Source organism: Candida metapsilosis (genome assembly GCF_017655625.1).
Source record: "Candida metapsilosis strain BP57 chromosome Unknown scaffold6, whole genome shotgun sequence".
Classification (NCBI taxonomy): domain Eukaryota; kingdom Fungi; phylum Ascomycota; class Pichiomycetes; order Serinales; family Debaryomycetaceae; genus Lodderomyces; species Lodderomyces metapsilosis.
The window spans coordinates 677,600-694,570 of record NW_027138164.1 but is presented as its reverse complement, the minus strand read 5'-3'; the positions used below and the strand labels follow the sequence as shown (position 1 = coordinate 694,570).

Below are 16,971 nucleotides of genomic sequence, written 5' to 3'. Positions count from 1 at the left end.
CAGAACCTAATATAACTTTACACTACGCAGTTACACATTTCACCTACTATTATCTAACAACACAGCAAGGTTTAAAGTCTAAGGTCTCAGCTTACATGTGCCAGCAGTAATGATTGAAATACCAGATTTGGATTCCATATACATACCAAAGCTAGAACAAAGTGGCATCCCCGATGATGAAGCAGCCGAAGCTAGCAACACAGAGGAGTTAACCTCCACCACGAACAATATCCGATCAATTGATCAAGAGCCAGAAATACAGGAAGTAAGCATGGACAACATTGAACTCGATAGTTTGAGCTATAAGAACCGTTCTGGTTTTTCATTTGGCAGTGACCACCATATAAGTTCTCAACATGTTGACTATGGTCAAGCAGATACTCCACCATTGGCAACTGGCTTGTCGTTTTTACCAAACAATCTCAATGAACATAAAACTACATTTAAATTACAAGAACCACCACCTGTAAATGGACACTATCATGAAAACTCAGCCGACCTACATCCATTTGAAGCTAAAGATCTAGTTGGACCTATGGAAACGCCCAAGTTTGCTCTTAAGTCGCAAAACACACAAATGTCATTGAACCATCTGCTAGCGTCTCCAATGTCGATATTACCACAACACGATCGCACTGAACCTTCACCACAGCTACCGGCACCATTATCATCCGCCTCATTGCAAAATGTGCTCACAATGAATGAAAATGAAGGGCTTTTGCGGAAAAATTTGGCCACCGAATTCAAAACTCCTACAGAATACACGCTACATATTATATTCACTCAATTTGTACGATACGCCGAGAGGAAACTAAATCTATTTCTCGACTATTCAGTCACAGATGATGCTTCGCTATTCAATATTTTTGCTGAGGGAGCAGACCCTCAATTTGATAAAATCGTTGAGTCACTAGGATATATTGCAAGGAGGAAACCTAAACCAGTGATTGATAGTGTCATGTTTTGGAGGAAATCCAAAAGTGAATTAGCTTCAAATGCAGCACACGAAGTGGAAAAGATTATGATTCATGCAAGAAAGACCTTTCCCGAGGAGAATCAAGTGGTGGCACATCCTCATCCGAAACCAAGAAGATCAATCTCAATAATGAGAAGCAAGTCAAAGACCCATCGTCGCAATCAGTCATCCACATCAACCCTGTCTTCAGACCCAGAGGTTATAAAAAAGAAGCAAGTGGTTGATTCACAAGTTGATGTTGTTAAACAAACAGCTATCAATGCCGAGAAAAAGTCATTGGTGTCAATATACATATTGTGTAGGGTGCTTATGGAAGTGGTTAAGCAAACTCCCACCGAAGTCATGGGAGATGATCTTGGAGACAAGTTGGAGGAGATTGTTTACAATCAGCTCAAGACTACAGATCCTGCAAGTACGAGCCAGTCGATAATTCGTGCTGCAAATTGGACATTGTTTGCTCAATTACTAGGACTAATGTCGGAAAAGAGATTTCTCAGTGTTAGTGACCGATTTGTGTTTGATTTGGAAAAGCTCCCACAGCGGATCAACCATGAGGATGAGGCAAGCTTGTATTTGCTCATTTCAGGAATGAAGTATCTCAAGTTGAACCACTACCCACCAGAGCTTTTTGAAGATAGTAAAGAGTTTATTCAAATCCTTGCCAAGTTCTTCCAGAGAACTACAAATGAAGCTGCTCTTTATGCATATTGCGATTCCATCTCCAACTTGGTTCTTCCCTTGGCGAACAATTTGACCGCCGAGGCCAATGATCCTGGATGGAATGAAGGGATTGAAAAGATTTACAATAAAGCGATTGACATGTGGAGGAAACTTCCGGAGTCGTCTGCAACGGGTGTTTCCAGTATTTTACACCCCCATACGTCCAACTTTGGCAATGGCTGGTCTCACTTGATGAATGTGATTACAGCAACCTTATCTGTATCTCGAAAAGAACTTTTCTCTTCCAAATGGTATGCCATTATTGAACAAAATGCATTCAAGTTGAAGCCAAAGGTTGATATACATGAAAAGACTGCGTTTGTGGTTTACATTAGCCGTTTATTATGGGTCTACTTCAATCGAGTTCCTGATTCCCTTAACTCTACAATTAAGAAATTGGATGAATTTTTCAAATTGGTGTTGTTTAATCCAATGTTGGGTAAGAAACATTGGCTTTCCCCTGATAATGAGCTTATTGGTGCGTTGGCACATATGATACAAATTGTTGGATATAATCACCTCAACTATACCCTTGAAAATGTATTGCTTCGCTTACTACGTGAAGGTTATAGTCAATCTTTGGAACACTTGCAAGCGGAAAAACTCATGTTGGTGGTACGGTCTTATATTAAAGTGTTGAAGGAGTTTGAAGGAAAAGATAGACCGCCATTTCCAGGGATCGAAGCGGAGGTGCTTCCAGTGAATACACCATTTCGATTTGTTGCCAAAAACAGTACAAATGTGTCATTCCATGACGAGTTTGGTCGTACATTTGGCACTCTTTTGAAAATGCTTGACCATCAGTACGGTGTTACCTTGGTAGATTCAGGAGTGGAAAAGTCACTGTCACCATTTGGGTTCTTCAATAGCGAGTTAAAGACACTAAAGCCTGTTCACTTGGAATTGCTTGCTGATTTGATTGATGCAATTCCGTACTCTATGGTGCCTGTTCAAGGCGAGACACATTGTGCTAGCGGCCTTCCAGCAGCCCAGTTGGTGGAATTGTTAACTCGAAATGCGGTGCATACGAGTAAAAGAATACAAGATGCATCAGTGCGTGCATTAAAGACACTATGCATGAGGAAAAACCCAACATCCTTGTTGAACATATATGCCAAATTTGCTTTCCAGATGTCGGAAAAGACCAGCTTGGTTTATGACTCTAATTACTTGAACTCCCCCACGTTTATCTTTTTATTGAAATTGTACACAGAGTTGCTTGAAACGTGGTTTCAACTGTTTGAGGTGGAGAATGATCCAACGAGGAACCCATTAGCGCAAGACGATGAGTTGATGAATAAGGACGTGTTGAATGAGTTGTATCAGATCAATCACAAGCAAGTGTTGAAACCAAACACTGGGAATGAATTGGAATGGAAGACAATTATCAATTCGGTGGAGAGTATTGAAGGTAATGGATTATTCTTTCTTTGTTTACAAGATCCTCAAGTACGTTCCTATGGGATTGCCGTGTTGCGCATTGTTGATAAGTTTGATCAAGCGATATACAATCTTACTGAAACGGAAGAAAAAGATACAAAACAGCATTCTCGAAGCTCTTCCAAATTTGCTGCTGATGTTGGCACGAGAATCATACATATACTAGAAGGACTCGATTTCCACGATATCATCAAACCATTCAAGAAGGAATTGAGTCTCCCTGAACGACAAAGATTAGCTAGATTGAAGAGTGAAAAAAATGTATTGGTCAAGGTTGCTGAATCTGATTATGGGATTGACTCCACAATGTGGTTCCGATTGTACCCAAAGATTCTTGAGATTTTATTTGTCAAGTGTCCCATGCCGGTGGCCATGTGTCGTGATATAGTTTGTGTCTGCTTAGTGCAAATGCATGAATTGGTGTTGGAATTTTCTGAAAATTACAAGTCAAACACATCATCATTATTTTCAAGGCAGTCGCCGGTTGTGCCTCCTGAAGTGTTGGTTAATCAGTGGAAATTGTACTTGGTGTTTGCATGTATTACATTGACAACAACTAATGAGCAGAAAATCTCCTTCCCCACTCAACCAACACACGGGAGAAAGAAGTCGTTGCAAATGTTTATCCAGCATCAGAAAATCACGAGTGCAAAGTCCATTTTCCGTATGGTTTTACCATTGCTCAAGTCGCATCAAATGATGGTGAGGGAGGCAGTTATTGTTGGATTAAGTCATGTCAACGTCAACATTTTCAAAACGTTTTTAGAAAATGTTCCCTTGGTGGTTCATGAATGGAAGGAGAGGAATTTTGCCGATGATCGGTTTAGAATCGAGGTCATTCATATATTGATGAATATTACTGAAAAGCATAATGATATCTACGACGACGATTCTGTTGTTGCTGACTTGATTTCGATTGTCAAGAACACCAAGTCGTTCTTAACGTTAAGCCAAGTTCAAGTGGATATCGATTTTCAACGAATGCGTCGCTACTTTTGTGAATTTTTGGAAAATGTATTTTTAGCTTTGCAAGGAGATAAGTTGGACTTGTGGTTACCATTTGAGGCAAGAATATCCTGTTTCAACTATCTTAAGGAATGGTGTGGATATGGAGAGAGTGGGATAACTGAGGAACGATACAACATCATCACGCAAAAGATTAACGAGAGGAAGGATTCACCTTCGGCAATAGCTCTTTTGGAGTTTGAGAGAAAGAGGCTCGAGCAGTCGGCATTGAGCTGCATGGCGATTTTATGCCTGGGAAAAATTACTCAGGAACTTGACATCCCAGGGGCTGGTGTGGCTTATGTTTCGTTTGATATACCAGTGTTGTTGAATTGGATCCATGCAGTATTGGAAGATGATAAAGTACAAGAAACTGGGAAGTTGGCATTGGAGAATTTACTTAAAAACAATTCTAGCCATGTGGATATTGTGTCCGAGGTCGTTAAGCAATGCTGTACTGACCTGAAGTCGATGCCGATTTACTTTTGCTCTTACGTGGATGCGTTTTTAAAGGATCAGCTGGATGAAGTGCTGGATGAGTTGTTTGTGTTGGCATGTTTCTTGTGTGGTAATAACAACGTTCAAGTAAGAATATCCGCATTTAAGCTCTTACAAGAGTTTCAAAAAAGGTTGGCTGGGCCAACTTTGGATCAATTTGCAGAGAATGTTTACGGGGATAATCTTGTTGGAAGGAAAAGAGCTCTTGAGGAGATTGCTGGGATCGTTAGTGAAACAGATCAGTTGTATACCCGTATTTCCTACATGTGTCAGTTTTACAACTGTGTTGCCACCAGGGACAATTTGGCAATATTCTTGACCACATTCCTAAAGAGGGTTAAATTAACCCTGGATACGGATGCGCCATCGGCGCCGCCACTGCCCAACACAGTGATGATTTTAAACAATTTGCTTGAAATTTCAATCAAGTATGATTCTGAGGCAATGTGGGTGGCACTTCAGGACAATTTTGACATCATCTTTGAGTACATACTCAACGTATGTCTTGAATATAGGAATGCTTTCCTTGTTGACAAGGCAAGACAAGTGATTAATTACCTAGCTGCACATACTGAAAAGCATTACGTTTTGAAAAAGTTGATTGGCAATTTACAACCCAAGATGATGATTCCTCCTGGACCAAAGCCAATTGATATTCCTAGGGAGTACCCATATGTGTCAGATTTAACCGAAGTGCTTGATTATACAGAAAAGGATGCTGCTTTTTCACTTGGACAGATATCGGTCATCTTTTTAGTGGACTTGGTGGAAAACTGTCCCCTTGTTGTGGAAAAATTGCCCTTGTTACTTCACATCTCATTCACATTGTTGGATCATTATGTCACATTGGTTAGAGAGCAAGCTGGTAGGTTATTGATTCGATTGATTCACGCATTACGTGGACCGAGTGATGTAATATCTCACATTAGAAACAAAGACCATATACGAACTTTATGGGTTTATGACGATCTTGATAAGAAAGGTGCTCGAACGCCAAACAATATGATTTCATTAGTGAGAAATGTTCTTCAGGTGTTCTCTATACCCACATTGCAAGATGATTGGAGTAGAATTGCATTGACTTGGGGTACTACGTGTGCTGTGAGACACAGTGCTTGCCGGTCGTTTCAGATATTTAGAGTCCTTATTTCATTCCTTGATTTGAGTATCTTGAAGGCAATGTTTCATCGGTTGTCGAATACTATTTCTGATGAGTCTGCCGATATCCAAGGGTTTGCTATGCAGATCTTGATGACTTTGAATGCAATTGCTGCTGAATTGGACTCGCAAATGTTGATTGATTTCCCACAACATTTTTGGTCAAGTGTTGCTTGTTTGAGTACCATACATGAGCAAGAATTTATTGAGGTATTGTCGACCATAAATAAATTCATCTCCAAGATTGACTTGAATGCAAATGATACTATAAACTGTCTTATTTCAACATTCCCACCAAAATGGGAGGGCAAGTTTGAAGGATTGCAACAGATTGTTACTGTTGGGTTGAGATCAGCCGTTTCTTGGGAACCCACATTAAACTTTATTGACAAGTTGCTTCCCTTGAAGGATTCAGAAATTGTGGGCATGGGTGACACAAGAGTGATTACCGCATTGATTGCCAATATGCCAGTATTCCTCAATGCATTGGAAACAAAGACAGTACCACAGATTGAGAAGACTGCCACTGCCATTGCCAACCTTGCGCCAGAGCCACTAGCAAAAATCTTAATCTCATTAGGCAAAAACAAGTTTAGATCAAAGAAGGATTTCGTGGTGCAGTTAGTCACCACTATGAGACACTTGTACTCCGATTACGAGGTGATGATTCTTATATCCCTCTTGCAAATGCTATCCAATCCAACTGAGTTTATCAGGAGAGAAGTGTTGTACTTTCTCAAAGCAATCATCCCCTACATTGACTTCAAAAGGGAGGAGTTTATTGGACTTGGTGCTGATTTGATTTCTCCATTGTTGCGGTTGCTTCTTACTGACTTTGCCGAGCAGGCATTGGAGGTGCTAGATGAAACAGATGTGATTTCGGGTTCCTTAATGGATAGGGATATCTTGAGGATGAGTTTGGGCAATACTACAGTGAAGAAGGAGTATGAGAATACCGCTACGTTGTTTGGAATTCCCGAGGAGAGTGGATGGTCTATCCCCATGCCCGCTGTTACTGCTGCCAGTACAAGAAACAATGTCCATGCAGTATTTTCTACATGCGTTGCCACCACTGAGGAAAACAACGAAGAGATTCAATTCCACATGGAGGATTACTACAGCCCTAGTATACACGAAGACGCAGTATCAGTTAGTGTTGATGAAACAACATTGAGTAATATGTGGGCGGCCCTTGACGACTTTGACAGTTTCTTCAACACCCAAAAGAGAAAAGAGGCTCCTAGAGCTCCAATTGAAAGTGCACCAAACACGTATGACAAGAAAGTGTCTGCCATTTTAAACAAGACGTTGAATTCGAGAAATAACTTGTTGGAGTATATTGGTGAGGCAGAACAGGCGGCGGCGGCGGCAGCAGCAACAGGAGCAGCAGCTTCAGCGGCAGCTTTATCTTCAGCAGCTCCACGACGCTCATATATCCCATTTAGGAATAGAAAGGAAAGGGAGAGCATTGAGGGAGGAGCAAGTGTTAATGGAGTTAGTAATGGCGCTGAACTGCCTGATATCAGATTGGATGGTTTGATGGGCAAGAGATCTAGAAAGAAGCTTCCATAGAGTATATATATATATATAAAGACAATATCATATATTTCTAACTAATAAACAAGCTTATTCTCTAACAATAATTGAAGCAGCACCCATACCAGTACCAATACACATAGAAGTCAAACCAATTTCACCAGGTTTCAACAATGGCAAAATAGTGGCATATTGTCTAGCACCAGTAGCTCCCATAGGATGACCTAAAGCAATAGCACCACCATTCAAGTTTACTTTTTCTTCTGGAATTCCAACAGATTTAATAGAGTACAAACATTGACCAGCAAAAGCTTCATTGACTTCAAAAACAGAAACATCATCAACAGTAAGACCAGTCTTTTTCAAAATCTTTGGAATTGCAACTGCTGGACCAATTCCCATGATTTCTGGTGGGACACCTGCGACGGTGCATGCAATGTACTTGGCGACAATTGGGTAACCATGTTTCTCGGCAAAAGATCTCTTCATCAAGAGGACTAATGCAGCACCATCGGTAACTTGTGAAGAACTTGCGGCAGTGGTTAAACCACCTTCTTTGAAAGCTGGTTTCAACTTGGCAAGCTTTTCTGGGGTGACACCTGGACGGATTCCTTCATCTTGGTCAACGACAATTTTCTTTTCAAGGGGATTTCCCTCTTCATCCTCTTCATCATCATCTTCGATGTAAGAGGTGATAGGAATGATTTCATCCTTAAACTTGCCAGATTTCTGAGCAGCCTCTGCCTTATTGAACGAAGAGGCGGCAAAACGATCTTGATCCTCACGCGAGATACCAAATTTGGCACAAACGTTTTCGTTTGTGATACCCATTGGAATTTGGTTGAGCTTGACTTGTTCATTGTCTGCATAGACAGGATCGTATTGGACAAGGAGCTTTGGACCATAGTCTTTTGACATACTTTCGACACCTCCACCAATACCACATTCAATTTCTCCTGTGCGGATCTTGTTGGCAACTTGTGAGATAGCAATCAAACCTGAAGAACAAAATCTGTTGATGGCGACAAATGGAGCAGTGTATGGAATACCAGCGGCCAATAAAGCTGATCTATGTTCAAAGTCACCACCTCTAGCATGACAGACGTTTCCAATGGCCACATCTTGCACAAGAGATGGATCGAGCTTTGTCTTTTTGATAAATCCCTCTGTCAACTCCTTCAAGAGGTAGTCGGAACTCACGTCTTTGAAACCACCTCTTCCACCTTTGGTTAAAGCAGTTCTGTAGGCAGCGACAACAACGACGTCATCTGGATTCTTTGATTTAATGTTTGAACTCATGATTGGTAATTTGCAGAAAGAAGAAAGTGAAATCTAGTTGGAATTTTTTTTTGTTAAAAGACTTTCCTTTCTTTTAAGTAAGTCACAATGCAAAAAAAAGATGGAGAAAAGGATTTTAAATATTTGGGGGCGTTATCGACAGTATAGAGAAGTAAAATCCGACTGTGAATTTTTTCTATTTTTTTGTTTCTGGCGGTTATTTTTTTCAACCGAGGGCCAAAAAAAAAAAAGAAAAAATTCATTTGTAAAATGTGGGGAGGAAGAAGGGGAATCATAAGCGGTAAAATAATAATTTTATTTTATATCCGTTTCTCCTTACTTTGGACTATTTCCCAAGATATAATCATAATAATAAATTTCCTTTTGCAAGAGAACCTCGTCTTCTAAAAAGAGGATAGGGTTCAATACAGGGGAATTCTTTTGCTGATGTCTGGAAGAGGTTTTGTGGGGCAAAGGCTTGCTTTTCAATGAGGGGCAAATTTATTATTCAATTTCTTTAGACAACAGGAACACAGGATTTACCTAAGAGATTCAGTTTAGGGCCTTGTGTTTATATTGGGACACATTGTAGAGACAGGAGAGCTTTGATTTCACACCGATCTCTCTCATGCCCGTATGCTACTCGTTTCCACTTCACCTATAGTTTTTCTCACCCCTTTATGAAACCAGATCCAATTTTCAAGCAAGTAGTGCCTGGATACTTCTTATATATTCAAGAAACAACTATATATATACATATATATATGCAAACATCCCAGATAGTGTTCTTTTGCAACTTTTCACCAAGCAACTTGCGCTTTTTTTTTTTAGCCGAGCGGATGTAACATGCACACACATTTCAGTACACGTGACCAAAGTCATGTGACAAGAAACTTTCAATACTAGAATTGAACTCTCAGTATTACACGCTGACTTCTCTTTTCAAGATTTTCATGAAAGTGAACTTTTGCAGTATCATCAATACTCTCAGGGCTCTGGAACTATTTTGCTAGATATCCTTACTTGGCACTTGGCGGAGAGAGATCTTCCATCTTGCTGGGTCTGCAAAAGCGGAGATAATAAGACCGTCGCACTAGTTCTCCTTAGTGTAGTGTCGTTTTGTTTCCGCAGCAGCAGCATTTACCTCTCAACCGATTGAAGCCCTATTCATGTGCGTCCTGTCTCATCTTAGCTTTTTTTTTTCTGCTTATTAGAATAAGCCTCGTCGGCTGGAAGGTTTTGATGCATTTCGTAAAATTGTTTCCTCCGCAGTTCCTGTATTTAGCCGTCATCGTTATCTTTATCAATACTTTGGTTCGAAATGTTGGTGCGTAACGCAGAATTGTATTAACAAGGTTTCTTGTAAACAGGTACCTCACTACCTGCAAATTGACGGAACAACGGTGCGGTCATTTGTAAATTTTCAATCAATTTTCCTACTGATTTTGAGATGTTTGCTCTCAATTATTAAGCATTACGCTTTCTCAACTTGGTTAAAGTTGAATGCGCTGAACCATAAAACAAAAGGTAACGAACAGCCTAGAGGAGACACGGGTATAGTTATATGTGGACTTTCGATTTGTATTGCTATCGCCATGGTACATGCCTAGACGAAGGAAAACAGAGAACCATCTACTTGATTTTGTACAAGCTACTGTTGATAGCGTTTGCTACAACTGGGCTTACACCAGGTCGCTAGGACTAGACTCACGTTTGAGATTACGCTGAGGTCTACAAGATTGGTCACAGTGAATATTAATGACAAGCTGTTACCCCGTTATATTTAACGTTTACATATGTTGACCGTGAGTTGCTTATAGGTCTATAGTTTTTGAGTGGAAATTAAACTACACATGAAACTTGGCTTCTTATCTCTGTTAAACAATTCTTCTTCGTAGCACCGGTTTGAACAACAAATGCCATTCTTTAGGTAATCACGTCAGAATATGTACAAAGCTATAACAAGTAGACTGTAGTAGAGTCCATCCATCCATCCATACACAATCACACTCCCCGTGTATTTTCCCAGTTTTCGTGTAAAAAACGCAAACGCAAAAAGGGTGCAAAAAAAGGGGAATTACGCGTTTAGTTACGATAAAACACAAAAAAGTAGGAAACGTCGTCTAACTTTTTTTTCAACAAACAAAAACAACCAAAAAAATCATATCATTTTGATACAGTATAACCAGAGCATTACACACCACTACACACACAAGACACTATACACAGCAAAGATGGGTGCGTTAATGGTATGTAACTATATTCATCCTATTCCATTCATGTACTAACTCCCCCCTAGTCAAAGCTCTTCAAGAATCGAGAGATGAGGATATTGATGCTTGGGTTGGACAATGCAGGTAAAACGACAATACTTTACAAGTTGAAACTAGGCAAGACTTCAAAAACAGTACCCACAGTGGGGTTCAATGTGGAAACAGTCAAACACAAGAATGTGTCCTTTGCAGTATGGGATTGTGGTGGACAAGAAAGAATCAGACCATTATGGAGACACTACTTCACGGGGACTAACGCGTTAATCTATGTTGTTGATTCTAGTGACCAATCGCGATTAGATGAGAGTAAACAGGAATTGTACAGGATAATAACAGATAAAGAGTTGAATAATTGTTTACTTGTTGTGTTGGCTAATAAGCAAGATGTTGATGGTGCTGTAAAACCTAAAGACTTGATTGAATTGTTTGAATTGAATAAATTGAGTGGTAACCACACTTGGTCGGTTATTCCAACAGTGGCAATAGATGGAACTGGGCTAGTTGAAACTCTCAATTGGATCTCATCGCATTAATGTATCAGATTTTTTTTTTTTACTTTGATTTAGTCCATGTAGTGACTTCGCCTGACTCTTCTCCGAAATAGGCCTTTTCGGCAATTGCAGAAAAGATACCTGTGTCAACAACACCAACCAATTGCTTCAATTCTTGGTGTAACTTAAGTGGATCTTCAATCTCACCAAAATCAGCATCCAATATGAAGTTGTTGTTATCGGTAATGACCGGCCCAGCCTTGGCTTTACCACCTTGTCTTAAGTTAACAGTCTTGGCGCCCAAGTTGGTGATATCTCCAATCAATTTAGTGAATGCAATAGGAACAACTTCAATAGGTACCCCTTGGTGCCAATTCTCACCCAATTTCTTGGACTGTTTTCTATAATCAGCAACGATAATCAATTTTTTCGCAGCTGAAGCCACCAACTTCTCTTGAAACAAACAAGCACCTCCACCTTTAATCAAGTTCAACTCTGGATCAACTTCATCAGCACCATCAAATGCAATATCAAGAGAGGGATATTGTTCAATTTGACCCAATTGCAATCCATTATCAATAATGATTGCTTTTGATTGGAACCCAGTGGATACACATACAAAGTCACCTTTATTGGCCAATTGTCCTATACGTTCAGCAACGTAAACCACAGTAGATCCTGACCCAATGCCAATCACCTTTGCATGTGGTGGTAAATTCTCATCAACAGCTCTATAAGCAGCCAATTTTTTAGCAGTTTCAATAGACATTGTGTGGAGTGGGCGTAAAAGACGGAGATGGTGGAGATGGCGAAGCATGCGTACGATTGCGATAATTTCGTGCGGCTCACGGATGGAGGTTTTAAGTAGTTTTCACTACCATAAGATATCAAGGAGACACAGGGGAGACTACGACTAGCTGTAGATCAGAGGAGCCTCCTACATGATCCCATCATCTCTAGCCCCTTTGTTGTACACGTTAGCGGCCACCTCCTTCTTTCTTCATCACGTGCACAGTTTGGCTGTAGGGCTTCGCCCTAATTATCTATTTTTTTCCTTTTCTTATCACGTGCACTCCGTCACTCACACACTCACGCACTCTCACACCTTCTGTTCTCCTCCTCCTCCAGCTTCAAACTGAAAAAAAAAAAAAGAAAAATTCCAAATCTCCCTAGAACCTATACAAATCTTTCCATCACACCACAAGCATAACACACCATGGCATCAAAGATCCTTGCTGAGTCACCATCTCCACTCGACTTAAAAGTCGCTCAAGCTTTCCTTGATTTGGAATCCACCACCGACTTGAAAGCTGATTTACGTCCATTACAATTCAAATCCGTTAGAGAAATCGATGTCAATGGAGGTAAAAAGGCTCTTGCCATTTTCGTCCCACCACCATCATTAAACGGTTACAGAAGAGTCCAAACTAGATTGACCAGAGAGTTGGAAAAGAAGTTTCCAGACAGACACGTTGTCTTTTTAGCTGAAAGAAGAATCTTGCCTAAACCATCAAGGAAAGCCAGAAAACAACAAAAGAGACCAAGATCAAGAACCTTGACTGCTGTTCACGACAAATTGTTGGAAGATTTGGTTTTCCCTACTGAAATTACCGGAAAGAGAGTAAGATACTTGGTTGGTGGTAACAAGATTCAAAAAGTTTTGTTGGACTCAAAGGACTCAACTGCTATTGACTACAAATTGGACTCTTTCCAACAATTGTACTCTAAATTGACTGGAAAACAAGTTGTTTTCGAAATCCCAGGTGAAACTCATTAATTGTGTGTATATTAAATAATACGGTTATACTTTTTTGACATAACTAGTGGGGAACATTCCTTTTTCTCCGTTCAACTCTCCTTCTGTCCATCCAGAGCCATCGGTATCGTCTTCTACTAAGATAATTCGATCACCAGCTTGTATACTTAGCTCATCATCACCATCGGCAGTGTAATCGTAGAGCGCTTCTAAGTATTGAACTCTTTTTGCACCTCTTTTGGGTGCTACTGGTGGGGGAGCTTTTTTGGTCTTGATCTTAATGTATGATGTTGGGACTAAACCTTGTCCTTGTGGACCGGATACCAATGTCCATCCAGATCCGTCATCCTCTTCAACCACGGTGAGATCATCTCCGGGGTGGAGACCAGTCTCGTCACCACTGGTTGCTGAATATGCATACAAAGCCCTTGCAGTGGGGCCACCAGAGGAACCCATGGATCCCCCAGAGCTTCCGCCGCCCTTATTTCTCAAGTTAAACACACCACTGGGTAAAATCGAAGTATGCGATTTAACTGTGTGCACCGACTGAGCATCACTTTGCTCAGGTTCGGCTTTCTTACTCTTGAGGAATCCAAAACGCGACTTCTTGTGCTGCACAGGAGCCACGTAACTTAAATCCTTATCACCAGCGAAATTTTGAATGATTTCAATCTCCACTTCGTTCTTGACTCTACTTGTATCTTCTTTGATAAACTTGCTCAACAAGGTTAATGAGTTTTGCAACCCAGAGTCAAATTTGAGGGTAATACTTTCGTCAGTTTTCCTCTTGGCAGTACTCTCCTCAAGTGACTGCTTCATATCCAAACTCGATTGCTCAAACTTGCCATATTCATTTGTGGCAATGTTGAGCCGCTTCTTCAACTCGGTCAATTCTGGCTCTTTAATCACCAAACTTTCATCATCATGCCAGAAAGAGCAAGGAATGAAATAGAAATCTTGTGGCTCAGCCCAGTCAACAGTGTTATGCTTGATAAACATAGCCACATCCAATTTTGGGTTATTCTGATCAATTGTATTATCAATCAAATGCAACTTTTCCTTCACCTTATCCAAGGAGTTCCTCTCAACAATGTTTGCATTTTTCAAAATTTTATTCATCAAGGCCACTCTATCTTCATTAAGCTCTTGCAAGTAGTCTAAAATTTCAGGCACATCTTGATAATAATACTTATCCTTTAACCGATTAGCCACGTTAATCTTTATCAAATACACATTCTTCCCGTTATTCATTTCAACTTCTTTATCCGCTAGCTTTCGAGCATGTTTATCACTAGGAGACTTCTGATTCTTATCTCTTGCAGTTTCAGTCGACTGACACAACGAATCATACTGCTTCTTGGCTTTTGCAACTTCATCCTCGACATTTTTCTTCTCATTTACCAAATACTCATTAATCTGAGCCACTTGCCTCTCAATCCTCTCACATTTCCCTCTCAAACTGACGAAATTGTCACCAATTTTCATTTGCAACTCACGACTAAAATTAGCTTTTTCATCAGCAATTGCCTCCGTTTGAGTCAACACATCATTCCAAAGAACCAAAGAAGCACTTTCTAAAGACCCTGGTGTAATTTGAGGCTCATCACCAACTGACAAATTCGACGACACTTTAGCCTTCTTTTCGAAGAATCTCTTGGTCAACTCTTTCAACTTTGTCGAGTATTCCTTTTCAATAACCGCTCGTTCACGGTAGAACTCATCAATGTCGCTTAAGAAGTTGATTCCATTCTTGATCCATGTTGATGTGACTTTATAGGAATCTTTTAAATCGTTTCCTATAGATAATTGGTCTAGTGACATTTCCTGTGCCTTTTGAATGTAAAGAAGTGACGGAATTGAGTATTTTTCGGCGGATCTAAAATTAAAAACGTCAAAAATCAGAAGCACAAGATCAAAAGTGATGGGAGCAGAGCAACCACATTCATCAGATCAATCCAATTACATCCCCCTAGCCAGAATCACTCAACCAGTGCTTCCAACCACCAATCTCTTTGCCGATTTTTCATGGCCGAAAACAACCCAATGTCCAGACGACAACGATTGATAGGACTAGCAAAGAGCACCAGGGACAATTACATCCCCAAGATAACTGGGTCGGTGACATCACTTGCCTCTGGAGCCTCAAAAGCATTCACCAATCCTCGAGAAGTGTACGATGAAGACGGCAAGGTGGTGCTTCCAAAAGACACGAGGATCAAATTGTACCCTACATACACGAGAAAGCTAGATAATCGGTACTTTGTTGATGTTTCTGGATGGATCTCAGCACCAGGGGCCATGAATAGAAAGAATAGAGTCATGATGTCTGTGATTAAACAGTTGATGAAGCGAGATAATCAGGATGCCGAATTGGAAAATGCATACCTTCCAACGCATCAAGTGCACCATAAAGAAAGTGAATCTGATAATGAATCTATCCAGTCGGTGTCATCTGATCAAAGTATTTCATCTGTAAGCTCACCCAACTCCGACGCCGTAATCAATGAACGACTTGCTGACTTTTTTGCCAAATCTATCCCCAATACAGAAATTAAGATCACCATTGGATCAGAAAGCAAAGAAGAAGAAGTGATTGATAAAGTCGTTATGACTGATGGGTATGGCTACTTCCACACCACTATAGAAGTCAACTACAAACCATCGGCAATTGTTGCTGCCTCGGTGGTAACCAACACAATTTTTGCCATAGAAAACATCATGATTGTTCCCAATTCTGGTCTAGGCGTTATCAGTGACATTGATGATACTGTCAAACTCACCGGAGTCGTTGGCGATAAACGCCTTTTACTTCGAAATTTACTCCTACAAGATTTCGAAGCTTGGAAACTCCCATCCATTGTCAAATGGTATATGGATCTCAGCAAACGTCAAGATGTCAGTTTCTTTTACGTTTCGAACTCACCATGGCAATTGTTTCCATCAATTTCAGAATATTTTAACCTCGTGGGGTTACCAAAGGGGTCAATACACTTGAAGAGGTACCTAGGCAGTATGATTTCGTCTTTACTAGAGCCTTCCCTGTCGAGAAAGAAAACCATGTTGCACAAGATTCTACGAGATTTCCCGGAGAAGAAGTTTGTTTGCATTGGTGATTCAGGAGAATATGATTTGGAAGCATATGTGGATTTGGCAATCAGCTATCCTGATAAAGTGTTGGCGATATATATAAGGTATGTGGAAAACTCCTTATCAGTGGAGGATGATCGACGCATTTTGAAGGAGTTGTTGCGACTATTGGCGAAAAGAAGGATAGATGTATCGCGTAGGGAAAGTGAAGCAGCAGCAAAACGAGAACAGGAGAGTGTTCAGGATATTGACTTGATTGACTTGTCGGATTCCCCAGTGTTACCTCCCTCATCTAGCTCGCTGGCATCATCAAAGAGGAAACCACCAATGAAACCAAAAAAGCCAACAAATTTGCAAAGCAACTCCGTATTGAGAGAACCCACTACAGCAGCATCGTCAGCGTCTTCAACATCTCCAGTCGAACCCACCCCGCCACCATCATCCAACGTCTCTTCCGATGGAAATCTGATAATTGATGAATATAGACCACCACTTCCTCCACGGCGCTCAAGAATGGCTCTGAGAAATGGCTACGATGAAGAAGCAGAGAGCATCTACGACTCACCTGGATTTATGGAGCTAGAAGATAGAGATAAAAAGGGAGCAGAATGGATACGTAGAGTCGCCATGGCCATTACTGCTCTCAAGCATACAAATACGCAAGTCCATATCTTCATGGATAGTGATGATCAGTTTTTCAAGAGTAGTTGTAACAAGTTGGATGAAGATGTTCGTGTTAAGTAGGTTTATAGA

General features: G+C 40.5%; 7 protein-coding genes across 7 annotated transcripts; 4 read left to right on the top strand and 3 right to left on the bottom strand. All coding sequences in view use genetic code 12, as the record gives it.

Annotated features, from left to right (window-relative positions):
- Nucleotides 1–109: 109 nt before the first annotated feature.
- CAS4 (Cas4p) lies at nucleotides 110–7,369 on the top strand (the record flags this gene model as incomplete). Its single annotated transcript, XM_067693574.1, has 1 exon — nucleotides 110–7,369. The coding sequence occupies one exon, from the start codon at nucleotides 110–112 to the stop codon at nucleotides 7,367–7,369; it is 7,260 nt and encodes a 2,419-aa protein (XP_067547283.1).
- A 54-nt stretch (nucleotides 7,370–7,423) lies between these two features.
- FOX3 (Fox3p) lies at nucleotides 7,424–8,632 on the bottom strand (the record flags this gene model as incomplete). Its single annotated transcript, XM_067693573.1, has 1 exon — nucleotides 7,424–8,632. The coding sequence occupies one exon, from the start codon at nucleotides 8,630–8,632 to the stop codon at nucleotides 7,424–7,426; it is 1,209 nt and encodes a 402-aa protein (XP_067547282.1).
- Nucleotides 8,633–10,845: 2,213 nt separating this feature from the next.
- Nucleotides 10,846–11,417, top strand: ARF3 (Arf3p; the record flags this gene model as incomplete). Its single annotated transcript, XM_067693572.1, has 2 exons — nucleotides 10,846–10,860; nucleotides 10,917–11,417. 2 exons carry the CDS (start codon nucleotides 10,846–10,848, stop codon nucleotides 11,415–11,417), a joined length of 516 nt encoding a protein of 171 aa, XP_067547281.1.
- Nucleotides 11,418–11,436: 19 nt separating this feature from the next.
- Nucleotides 11,437–12,144, bottom strand: RKI1 (ribose-5-phosphate isomerase; the record flags this gene model as incomplete). Its single annotated transcript, XM_067693571.1, has 1 exon — nucleotides 11,437–12,144. One exon carries the CDS (start codon nucleotides 12,142–12,144, stop codon nucleotides 11,437–11,439), a length of 708 nt encoding a protein of 235 aa, XP_067547280.1.
- Nucleotides 12,145–12,591: 447 nt separating this feature from the next.
- Nucleotides 12,592–13,152, top strand: RPS7A (40S ribosomal protein eS7; the record flags this gene model as incomplete). Its single annotated transcript, XM_067693570.1, has 1 exon — nucleotides 12,592–13,152. The coding sequence occupies one exon, from the start codon at nucleotides 12,592–12,594 to the stop codon at nucleotides 13,150–13,152; it is 561 nt and encodes a 186-aa protein (XP_067547279.1).
- A 24-nt stretch (nucleotides 13,153–13,176) lies between these two features.
- BZZ1 (Bzz1p) lies at nucleotides 13,177–14,952 on the bottom strand (the record flags this gene model as incomplete). The annotated part of the gene is made up of 1 exon (XM_067693569.1): nucleotides 13,177–14,952. The coding sequence occupies one exon, from the start codon at nucleotides 14,950–14,952 to the stop codon at nucleotides 13,177–13,179; it is 1,776 nt and encodes a 591-aa protein (XP_067547278.1).
- A 204-nt stretch (nucleotides 14,953–15,156) lies between these two features.
- I9W82_004491 (phosphatidate phosphatase) lies at nucleotides 15,157–16,962 on the top strand (the record flags this gene model as incomplete). Its single annotated transcript, XM_067693568.1, has 1 exon — nucleotides 15,157–16,962. One exon carries the CDS (start codon nucleotides 15,157–15,159, stop codon nucleotides 16,960–16,962), a length of 1,806 nt encoding a protein of 601 aa, XP_067547277.1.
- Between the last annotated feature and the right edge of the window lie 9 nt (nucleotides 16,963–16,971).